An 11729-nucleotide genomic window follows, 5' to 3' on the forward strand; every position below is an offset into this window, starting at 1 on the left:
GACGAACGTTTTGAGTCTAATTAGTCTATGATTGAACACTAATTGCCAAATAAAAACGAAAGTACTACAATATCCCCAAATTCCAACTTCCTACGACTAAACAAGGCCTTACTACAAAATATCCTACTAGCACTACGACCTCTCAAATATTATATCAATCAAATACTACTATTGCCTGAAAAATGTGTGTAAAAAAGAAAGAACCCGGGCCAATTTCCAGGTCCCGTCCTTTTCAGAGCGAGAAGGATGACCAAGCATGAGCTCGCGTCCACAGAGCAGCACAGCACGCAGGTCGTCGCGGCTTCCTTGCGCGATTGGATGGACATCGTTAGCCAATAGTCACCACCGGACGCACGCAAATCTACAGCGCTGGAAGGGAGACGAGAAACTTACACGTCGTTTTTTTCCCTCTTTGACCGGAGAAAGGAAAATTCAAAAGCTATATCAGCTGGCAGTGGCAGTGGCACCACGACTGATCAGCAGTCCGCACCACACTAGAGCAAGGCTTCCGATCGGACGAGACGAGAGGGGATTACAATTACTCCCGGCACATGGCAGCTAATCAATGGCGGCTTTAGCCCTAGCTACCGTGTAGTAGACTAGTAGCAGTAGTAGTACCGATACCCGCAGCGCGAATCAGCCTCGGCCCAATCTGAAACCTCGGTGGATCCATCACAACTCCTGTTTCCGCAGGGCCCCGGCCCAAAAGCGCGCGCGCCGGCCAATCGATCGGCCACAGCACCACCGCCCTCACGCAGACGCAGCAGCAGCTTCTTGTTTCTTTCTGCTAGGTGCTACGTGCTAGCAAGCCATCAAGGCCGACGATGGAAGCGGAAGGGGCGGCGGCGGAGAACGGCGGCGCGGGCAAGGAGTCCGGAAGCAGGTTCAGGCGGGTGTGCGTGTTCTGCGGGAGCAGCTCCGGCAAGCGGAGCAGCTACCGGGACGCCGCCGTCGAGCTCGGCAAGGAGCGGGTGAGTGAGCACAGAGCACCCGCACGCACGCCCTACCCCTGGCCCCTGCATCTGCATAGCATGGTGGTGTTCTGTTTGGTTCGTCGACCCGACCCGACCCGAGCGTTGGTGCCTGACTGGCTGAACGTTGCACTTGCACTACAGGTGGCGAGGAAGGTGGATTTGGTGTACGGAGGGCCATGTCATTGGGTCAGCCAGTCGCACGCACGCCTCTCTCGTCCGGCTGTTCACCGGACATGTCTCGATCAGCACGTTTCCTCCAGCTGACTGCGTGCTTTGTTTTTGCTGCTGCAGCGTCATACCCACCACTCTCATGGGCAAGCAGGTGAGATGAAAACAGAGACACACGAACGCGCGCGCCAGCAGAGGCAGACGCAGCAGGTTATTAGTCACTGACAACCTACAACTCCCACGACACAACTGTGTCTGTATGTGGCGCAGGTGGGCCTGCTGAACGTGGACGGGTACTACGACTTCCTGCCGGCGTTCATCGACAAGGCGGTGGACGACGGCTTCATCAAGCCCTCCCAGCGCCACATCTTCGTCAGCGCCCCCGACGCCAGGGAACTCGTCCACAAGCTGGAGGTACAGTGACTTGTGACCCGTGCGTGCGTGCGTCCGCTTGGGCGCTTGGACGCTCTCTCTCGGGTCCCGGCCTACGCACGCGCATGGGGGCGCATCTCATCATCCAAAGCCGCGCGGTCTTGGCGGCCTCCTGGTTGGTCCAAGGCAGCCGGTGGCACCACCTATATGGCTATATATATCTACCCATCCATGCGATGATATATATGTATTTTTCTCCTTAGCTAGCCTAGACATGCAATTCGACGGCAAAAACGGGGGCACCGCCGAGAAAAACGCACGGAAAGACTTGTGTTTTTCGTGGGTGTGCGTTCAGTTGCAGCGGCTTGGTTGTCTGTCCTGCTACATGTATTCTGCTCCTAGCCACGTATTCCTACTACTACTAGTCGTATTCCTAGGCTACGTATCCTGATCACGTGTTGTTTATTATTACTACCCAGTAGCAACTAGCCAACTAGTATAGTGTAGTAGCTAGTTAGTTGTCCCCTCGATCGGTCCCTGATGATGTATTCTAGTGTAGTAGAGAAGTCATTGGTAATCTGGTAATGTAATTGACCACCAGCCAGTAGCTGCAAGATTATTTCATCCAGCACTAGTGTTTCTCTCTCACCTAATGGCGTATCTGCGTTTATCTTCCTCCGTTTGCTCGTCACGCATGATGCATTTAGCAGTAATTTTGACTAGCAAGATGCTCACGCAAATAACCGCTGGTTGCTAGTTTTCCTTTTTACTACTCCCTCGGTAATGGTAATTCAAGTTGTTTTGACAAGACTTGATAAAACACTGAGAATATAAATCATGAATAACTTTTAAGTGGTTGACTTTTGAAATGTGAAAACCACATATAGATTTGTCTTGAAAAGCACCTTCATATATATTTTTATATATATATATATATATACATACATAGAGAGAGAGAGAGGGAGAGTATATTCAATAGCTAGCTACAAAATAAGTTATTCTGTAGCCACCTCCATTTACGATAATTTTATATACTAATTTACGATAATGTAAATACATATTTATGATAGTTGTGTTACTATAACATATGTGGATATTTATCATAATGTTATAGTAAACTATTTAGTAAGGAGTTACTGTAATCTCGTAAATTAATATAGTAATTATCGTAGCTACAGAATAAATTATTTTTGTAGCCAGGGTAGTGTGTGTGTGTGTGTGTATATATATATATATATATATATATATATATATATATATATATATATATATATATATATATATATATATATATATATGAAGTCAAAGTTATGATTTGGAGACCGTGTTACTGTCCAAAACGACTTGAATTACTAGTACGGAGGGAGTATATATTTTCCTTTTCTTACTTGAAAAACATTCTAAATCAAGTCGGCCTTCTATTCTCCTTGGTGATCTCCATCCATCAGTAGGACCATTGTTCAAGTTTCACGCACAATATTTGATTATTTCCAGAGAGGTACTGATCTCAGGCATGCTACAACAAGCCTGTCTGTGTATATGATCTCAACCCAAATCGAGTTTTATCACCTCTACAACAAGTTCATCCATTTCATGCTGTTATCGTGGTGTCTAGATCGACCAAACCTATTTTTGGGAGATGTACGCCGGTTTTCTTGTCTTGTCTTTTCCTTGTAAAAGCTGATAAGCTTATTTCCTAGTTGCTTATATTTGATCAATGGTTCATGTAGGGTATCGATATTAGGGATACTCGGAGGAAGAAAGTTAACGACCACGAACGTTAATTCGTCCGGATGGGCCAAGACGTATTTAAGGTCTCGCCCGACCCTGAGGGCGCGGGCTCCGTCTCGCCCGACCCCGAGGGTGGAGGCTCCGTCTCGTCAGACCCCTCGGACGCGGGCTCCGTCTCGCCCGACCCCGAGGGCGCGCGCTCCGTCTCGCCCAAAGGGGATCCATACCGCCTCCAACCACTACGGGTCTAAGAGTACGACCCTAGAGTCAAACTTCTGACACCTGGAGGGAAGCGGGCACGTCTCGACGTGACCCGTGCCCACGACGAACCATACTTGGGGGCTCACGTCGCCAACAGTGTCGGGCGTGCCAGCGCTGTGCTGCCTAATCCCCGTACGGCTTCTGACAGGAGTACCTGTTGACCACGTTGTTCGCCGGTACGGGATGGGACGCCACGACCGGCAGACGCCACCTGCGTGTAGCACCTGTGACGAACAGGGCTACGATGTGGAGCCGTCCCCGTCATAATCTACAGGACCGGTGGGACCCGCATAAAGGAGGTGAAGGACGCCGCGACCCTAGAGGCCTTCTTCTCCCTCGCTTTTTCTCATTTTCTCTCTCTTTCTCTCTCTAACCTACGCCTTCCTCTTCACCTATAAAAGGGGAACCAGGACGCCACATGAAGAGGAGAGGCACGAGCACACGGCTAAACAAGCTCAACAAGACTCAACTCCGTTCGATCTTTTCACCAGAGACTTGGGACCTTCTCCCTCTCTCGTCCGTTTGTAACCCCTACTACAAACTAGTGCTGGTAACACGAGCAGCAGCAGACTGGACGCAGGAACATTCCGCTCGAATCAGTTAAGTTCTTATGTCCTCCGAGCACACCATCCGAGCCAGACACGTAGATACAAATTTACTAGCCGGTGGTTCAAAACACCGACAGTTGGCGCGTCAGGTAGGGGCTTTTTGCGCATCTCGACATCCACATCAGGCCTCGGATGGCTAGTCACGGCGTTAGCTGGGTCCCAGATGCGCACGTGCGCTTCGGTAGCCTAGACTTCATCGTCAAGGCGGAGGTTGAGTTGGCGCAGGCTCATGCCGTCGTCTAGCCTCTCCACTCCGCCGGCCTCGGCGCGATCATCGAGGCGCTTGAGGAGCTGTAGCTGCACACGCTGGAGTCTCATGTCCCCAGGAGCGACCGACTCCTCGGGTTCGACTACGGGAGGCTAGAATGCCAACTCAACACCTTCCTGGGACCCCGACCATCTTGAGAGGAGCTACGCTGCCTTACTTTCTCCTTCGTCAACGCCATGATCCAACTCGTCGGGGGGACCGCTCTCCCAGAACAGCTCACCTAGGGCGCCCCGGCAGCATTCCTGTTCGGTCTACGCAATGCTATAGGGACTGTTGGCCACCTCATGGCACAGCACATGCACCCATCCCCTACGAACGACGAGTTCGTGGGGATGACCAAATACGTCGTGAAATCTTTCCACGACCTTCTCACATGAGATTTAGAGTAGCTCTCCGACTCTGTCTCTAGCAGGGGGAGCCATCACCCCTCGCGATAATGTTTTATGGCAGACACCCCCGAGGGACGTGTCGAAAGCGTCCATGAGGGAGGGGTACCCCACCAAATGACCTCGATGACGAGGTCGAGGAAGATGCAGGGGCCCTTCCTCGCATGCGAGCGAAACAGCTAAGGGCACGGCACCAGGAGCTCGAGGATGCACGACTCCAACTCGAGCAGGAGCGCGTAGAGCTTGAGCGAGAGATCAAGCACTGCGGAGACAATGGGCGTGCACGCGTCATGGCCTACGACGTGAACCGCAGGATCATCGAAGATGATGAAGCCCTCCCACACTTCGCTTGGGTAAGCTAGAACGTCGCTGCCGCTGCTTGAGCAGGGCCACAATGTGGAGCCAACCCCGTCATCATCTACAGGATTGGTGGGACCCGCATAAAATAGGTGAAGGACGCCGCGACCCTAGAGGCCTTCTTCTCCCTCGCTTTTCTCCTTTTCTCTCCCTAACCTGTGCCTTCCCCTTCACCTTCACCTATAAAAGGGGAAGCATGACGTCCCATGAAGGGGAGAGGCACGAGCACACGGCTAAATGAGCTCAACAAGGCTCAACTCTGTTCGATCTTTTCACCAGAGACTTAGGACTTTCTCCCTCTCTCGTCCGTTTATAACTCCTACAAACTAGTACCGGTAACACGAGTAGCAGCAGACTGGACGTAGGAACATTTCGCCCGAACCAATATAAATTCTTGTGTTATCCGAGCACACCATCTAGGCCAGACGCGCAGATACAAATTTACTAGCCGGTGGTTTGAAACACCGATAATACAGTTCCATTTTTAGATTCTGATGGGACTAACTTTAAATTAAGAAGTTTTTGGGACTGAACTACTCTTGGTTAAATCTATAGCGTGTTATATTATTATTAGAACCAAAGGTGTATATTCTTTTTTAATTAGTCTAGCCAGATTGTTAAATCACCATAAAATCTAAAGCTACATGTCCTTTTCTTTTTCCGATTAACATGAGAACTTCAATATGAACTTTTAGTACACCACTTGTAGGTTCCAAGCCACTAGTGCTGTCATCTAGGCATCTAGGGCACCTATAGGGGGTACGACCCTGGATACCCACGGTGGACCACATGGGCTGCGCCCTCAGGGGCGACCCAGCCCACAAGATGAAGCCTTGCAGGGCATGATCCTGGTCGGCGCCTTCCGCAAGACATATGGAAGATATCCTAAAGATACTATGAGATCTGTTAGGATATGTATGATCCCAAGATTCCTGTAATCAGTTATTACTTTCTGGTTATCTCTTAGATCTAACCGACTTGTAACCCTGCTCCCCGGACTATATAAGGCGGGCAGGGACCCCCTTCAAACACACGCAATATCATACGATAGCTAATACAAACCAACAGACCACAGGAGTTGGGTGTAACACCCTAGGTGTTTGCCACTAGTTAAGCAATGGGTTTGAGCTCAAACATGGCATATTAAGTGATGATGAAAATGTCAAGGTCAAACCTATGGAAATGAGCCCCAACCTCAACGTGGATATTGCACCCTTGCTTTACATATAGGCCCTTTTCAAGATATATGTTTGACTAGTGTTATTGGAATATCTTCATGTGTCTCACATCAATACCCATCTATACTGATCCATGGAAAAGTTTCGTGAAGTTTGGAATCAAGAAGTCACATGAAATGACGAGTTATGTCCTTGCTTGAATTATTTTATAAAGTGAATGGAATTCTCGATCGTCAACCAAACCTTGCAACCTTGCCAAAATGACTCTAGATGAACTCTACAACAAAAGTCATGAAAGGTTCATGTTGGGCAAATGCCAAGAAAATGCTCCAATGGATCAAAAAGGATGATTTAAGCTTCATCGTGATCCTACTTTGGTCAAAGTAGAACAGTAGGTTCTATACTAGTTTTGAGGTTGGACCTTAAATGAAAGTTGTAGTCCATATCATGTAGAACAAACTTTGTTTTTGGACTAAGAGCTAGATCATCTTGGAAGTAAGTCAAATCGAGGTCACAAGATTGAATTTGTTGCTGATTTCAGCACTTTGAAATATTCTAAGTCTAGAAATTCATGGACATCGGCATTGGCGTCTCGCGTTCTCCAAATTTTGTTAAGCAACTCAATTTGGTCCAAAGATAAAAGTTGGAGTGTACATGATGGCGAAGAGCATGTATAAGGATGGCACTCAGTTGACTTCATTTTGGCTATCAATTTTTGGAAATTGTTAATCGATGTCAACGCATTGACACTATCAAATTGAGGCTTGATTTGCTACTAATCCGAGAGTTTAATGTCTAGGCACCCTTAATAAAAGTTGGAGAGCAGCTTGTGCACAACAACTTTGCTACAGGCGCCCAGGTCTGAATCCAAGCTGAATATGCCGTTTTGGACTGCAAAGTCGGGAACTCTCTCGCGCACCAGGTGTTTGACGGTGGGCCCCAAAATGGGACACGCGATCGCCATGCTCCTCGCCTCTGCTCCACACGTCGAGGGTGCCCCGCCTAAGCCGCCTGCCCCTGCCTGCGTAAATGTGGAGCACCGAAGCACCCTCACTCGCCTCTCTGCTCGCCCTGCTCTCCTCCTCTCTCGCCCATTGCGCCGCACGCGCGCGCCAGAGCACGTCCGCCATGGACAAGCCGAGCAGAGCTCCTCACCGTTGCTACTGCCTCCACTCTGTCCCTCCTCTATCCAAACCAAGCGTGGCATCACCTTCTCCTCCTTCCGCCACCCCTTTCTACGCCCCTCCCTAGCTGCGCAACCCGCCAGAGCACGGCCGCTGTGGATGGTCCGTGCACGCGCGTGGCCAGGCCATCGTGGGCCACCTCCAGCAAGTTCGAGTGCACACACGGGTGCGGGAGACACCCTGGTGCTCCTCCTCCACTCCCCCGCCACCGACGAGCCTCCTCCGGCCGGAAACGACGAGCTCCGGCGCATCCTCTGCTCCAAATCCCATCAAGGGCTTCGCGCTCGAATTCGAGAAAAGGGAAGGTACTTTCTACGAAGTTGTGACACATGTGAATAGTGCTCAGGAGGACCTCTTTGCTGACGTTTGATTTATATTTTCCGTAGGGACCCCGATGCAAGATTTCCATTCCTTTTCTCTGTTTTTTACAGATTTGAATGCTCCACTTTGAAAATTCATAGTAATTCATACAAAAATCGTAAAATCGAAAATGAGGACTTTTTGGAATAATTGTCTATGCATTAGATCTATAACGTGGCATATTTTAGTTTAAATATTTTGCTGTAAAAATAGATCTATGCAGCTAGGTTCCTGTTACTTGCCATGTCTTGTGTTTTTCATAACTGTAGTTTTTATGCTCAAATAAATGTGAAAATTTTGTGGAGTGCTACTAAGGTGAATTTTGTTGTCTGGTAAAAATTTCAGGAGTTTAGAATTTATAGTTTAAGAGTTATAAAAATAACAAATGCCCTGTAGTGCTTTGCTTCTACTCTGAATAGTTCTGCATGTTTGAATTAATTGGCCCAGTTAAGTTATGAATCATGACTTGGTGAAAATACATGAGTTGTGGTACTTTTCTTAAGCTTTCCAAAAAGTTAAATATCATGATTTTTGTCTAAGTAGATCTTGAGTTATACTTGCTTAAATTTCTGTGGCTGTTTCTGCCCAAAACCAGAGAGGGTTTCCTTGTTCTTACTGTGGGGCCTTCTTAATAGTATAATTAGCTTTAGGTGTTTACAACAAAGTTGTTTAGAATTTTCTAAGCTTTCTAAAAAGTCTAGAATCACATTTATAGTACATGTATAACTCCATTTATAGCTGTTTAAAATGGCATGTCAGTTTCTGTCTATGGTTTGGATAGAAATGCAATTATTGCATTAGTTGACCCTTCTAACTGTAAAATCATCTTAATATGAGAATAACAAAGTTGTAGATAATTCATGTATCTAGCTTATGTTAAAATTTGGTGGTATTTGGCCTTGTGGTTTGTGAGTTATGCCTGTTTAAAGTTGGGTTTCAGAAATGGCTGCTTTCTGTCAATTGTGGACCAGTTTCTGTAAATGGGTATAATTGACTTAGTTAACTTGAGAATCATGCTAAGAGGATTAAAGATGAATTGTATAAAAATTCATATCCTTTCCAGATTGTCTTATTGCATGTCTTTTGGATTAGTACAACTCCTGTTATGAGTAAAATTAGCTGCTGCTGTTTGCAGCCTTGACTCTGTGATTGCCGTGAATTACTTGTTTGCTTGATATGAGTTGATGTGATGATTTAGATGCTAGGCTAATTAAGATAACTTGTTAGTTGTAGGTGCCAAGCCTTAACTGAAGATGAGCAATTGTATATTAGGTTGTCTAAACCTGGCAAGTTAAAGTAATTTGAATAGAACGTAAGTAAACTAATATGCCATGCTTGTTGTACTTGCTATCTTGATGTTTGGTTTGATGTGAATAGCTTGCTCTCTATAGTTAGTTGTGTGAGGTTAGTTAAATAGCTATTGGTGTCTATGTCTTGCATAATCTTGTGTTTGTCTTGAATGTTTATGTGGTGCCTCTTGTATCACCATTCTTCATATTCATACACATGCATTTTGCATCTCATCTAGGTGCGCTAGATGAACCACGTGAAGAACGTGATGTTGGAGCCAAACCCGAAGACGGTGTATGGAGGATCTATCCCGAAGATGGAAGGACTAAGCGAGTGCTAGGACCTAAGACATCACCAGGGCAGTGCAAGCTAACTGAACTGACTTGTGTCGGATCCTAGGCAAGCCCTAGAGCATTATAAGTCTCCTAATTTATAAAAGCAATTCTTTCTATATATATGAGTTTATATATTGTTGCATTAAGTTGTAGGAGTTGATTGAAACCGTTGATGCATTTATTATTATCCTTGCCTACCTTATTACCTTTTACCCGGTTAGGTCAGGATCAAATAACTGCTTAGCCTTGCTTAGACCGGTAGCGATCGGTGATATCCGGTCACCTATATTTATAGGTGGTTACTGGAAGAATTTAGCTATGGAAAGAATGATATCCTGGAATTAACCATGTGTGATGGAAATTAGAGACCGGACGGAAAAGTTGGAGGCAACCAGACAGGGTTCTAGGGTGCTGTTAGTTTTCGTCTATGTTGATTAAGGACCGACCGTTGTTGGGCCTCGAGTCATGTCGAACGCATGCCTTACATTTAGCTAGCCGAATAAAGTACCTTTCGACCACGAAGCTGGGAGATTATTTAGGCCGAGTAGATTGCATGCAGCGCACTGTACCAGAGCAGGTATGGTAGGACATGGGGGGTGCGAAGATAAGACCAAAGAGCAGTCGGTCGGCCCCCGGGTACATGTGGTTCCTGGCAAACTCGAGATTCCTAGATAGTTGACTCGGTGACCGATACCTCACTTTAGCGGGTGAGTGAGGTTTGTGTAAGAAATAAATCACCAGCTGGTTAGGAATCAATTTGAATTGCCATCGCTCCTGGATAGTGAGCACTTGACTTGAGTTACGGCATCGTAGTAATTATTATGGAACAAGGATGGTTATCTGGATGATATGGGATATGCTAAATCTAAATTGGTAACTGGATGTTATTGGTTAATCAAGTGATTGCTATAGTACAGGTGCTTACCTAGATGGATAGGTCATAATAAAGATGATGCAAAGTACTTAAAATGATTTCTTTATGATAGCTTATGCTTTTCGCAAATAAGTCAGCTAGCCCACTAAAGAAAGCCATGCATAATCCTTGGTGTCGCTTTATTTTGGTTTAAGACGGGTAAGTCTGGCTGAGTACATTCGAGTACTCAGGGTTTATCCCACGTTGTTGCAGGTGATGTTCTCGACCTGTTGATGATGGTGGCTAACCATCGGTGGGCTCGATTATTCTATACTTACTTCTCATCTATATGCTTTTGTCGGATGATGTCACTATGCTAGCAATATATTTGGAACATATATTAATGTAATCATTTGAAAGCTATGTTGTTTTCACTAAGCGGTTTTGAAACCCAAACTTGTACTATTATTTGTTAACCCCTTTGTAATATTATTTCCGCTGCAACCTGATGTAGATGATGTGTATTTGCTTAATCACACGATCTTGGTTGTGATGTTGATTTACCGAGGTCTTTCAGGACACTCGGCGGACTACTGGGTTTATATGAGTGAAAGTATCGGTGTGTCAACATGTTAGCGGGGACAACCATACTTGATCTTGTATAAATTGGGCGGTTCTATCACATAGGGTATTACGTTATACTGACGACCTGAACTTGTCTAACTCATGTGTCTCTATTGCCTTCTTGTTCTTGATCTCACGCTCCCCTACCGATCAATCTACCTTCGTGGGATACCCCTCGGAGGACTGCCAACAATATTTTGTTGACAGTTGGCGCGCTAGGTAGGGGTGTGCGTGCTGTTTCCTTGTTGAACAAGATGGCTTTGTCCACAGGCTCTTTGTCCTGTCCCCAGCCCGGCTAGATCTTCACGGTCGAATCGATCTCCTGGATCATCAACGCTGACAAAGTCGGAGAGCTCCTCGAGCCAGTGCAGATCGTTTCTGCACCGACCACCCCCGCTCCTACAACTGTGGATCCAATCTTGGAACCACTTCCAAGGTCGCCTTCATTAATAACTCACCATCGACTTCCTCACTACTAGAGGAGGTAGATCAACAATGACGATATGATCGAATCCATCGATCTGGTCAGACTGAAACTCACTGATTGTCTCTCCATCACTGAATTGGCTGTGGACACTTTAGTTCAGCATCGACCACCCTCCGATCCAAATCTATCAGAGGCTGCCCGAAAAACTCTAGGAGTCGTGGCTTTGCCCTTTGGGCTCAACAACATCACTGCCACTTGCCAAGACGCCCTGAGGGGCAAATTCGCCGACCAGGTGGAATGTGCCCATCTACTCGCCGACCAGATCGCCGTCCAGCCTCCGCCAGCCGTCAACA

General features: G+C 46.7%; 1 protein-coding gene across 7 annotated transcripts; it reads left to right on the forward strand.

Moving 5' to 3' along the window:
- The first annotated feature begins 226 nt into the window (after positions 1 to 226).
- Positions 227 to 10753, forward strand: LOC136542221 (probable cytokinin riboside 5'-monophosphate phosphoribohydrolase LOGL9). Of its 7 annotated transcripts, XR_010780629.1 has the most exons (6): positions 231 to 971; positions 1116 to 1160; positions 1266 to 1296; positions 1413 to 1556; positions 3245 to 3805; positions 3908 to 4913. XR_010780629.1 is itself a non-coding variant. In XM_066534561.1 (5 exons), exons 1-5 carry the CDS (start codon positions 825 to 827, stop codon positions 10703 to 10705), a joined length of 474 nt encoding a protein of 157 aa, XP_066390658.1. In that variant the 5' UTR covers positions 227 to 824; the 3' UTR covers positions 10706 to 10753. The 7 variants fall into 7 exon arrangements, 6 of the variants coding, with proteins under 6 accessions (XP_066390658.1, XP_066390657.1, XP_066390659.1 ...); XM_066534561.1 differs by lacking the exons at positions 3245 to 3805; positions 3908 to 4913 and adding an exon at positions 10599 to 10753 and having other exon boundaries at positions 227 to 971; XM_066534560.1 differs by lacking the exons at positions 3245 to 3805; positions 3908 to 4913 and adding an exon at positions 9376 to 9715 and having other exon boundaries at positions 227 to 971.
- The last annotated feature ends 976 nt before the right edge of the window (positions 10754 to 11729 follow it).

The sequence above is a fragment of the Miscanthus floridulus genome, chromosome 3, assembly GCF_019320115.1.
Source record: "Miscanthus floridulus cultivar M001 chromosome 3, ASM1932011v1, whole genome shotgun sequence".
NCBI lineage: Eukaryota > Viridiplantae > Streptophyta > Magnoliopsida > Poales > Poaceae > Miscanthus > Miscanthus floridulus.

Bases quoted from the DNA above. Each gene is read 5' to 3' on its own strand.
- LOC136542221 (XM_066534558.1), top strand. From the start codon at position 825: ATGGAAGCGGAAGGGGCGGCGGCGGAGAACGGCGGCGCGGGCAAGGAG. The intron at 972-1,115 runs GTGAGTGAGCAC...CTTGCACTACAG, and splicing joins TCGAGCTCGGCAAGGAGCGG to GTGGCGAGGAAGGTGGATTT. The intron at 1,297-1,412 runs GTGAGATGAAAA...TATGTGGCGCAG, and splicing joins CCACTCTCATGGGCAAGCAG to GTGGGCCTGCTGAACGTGGA.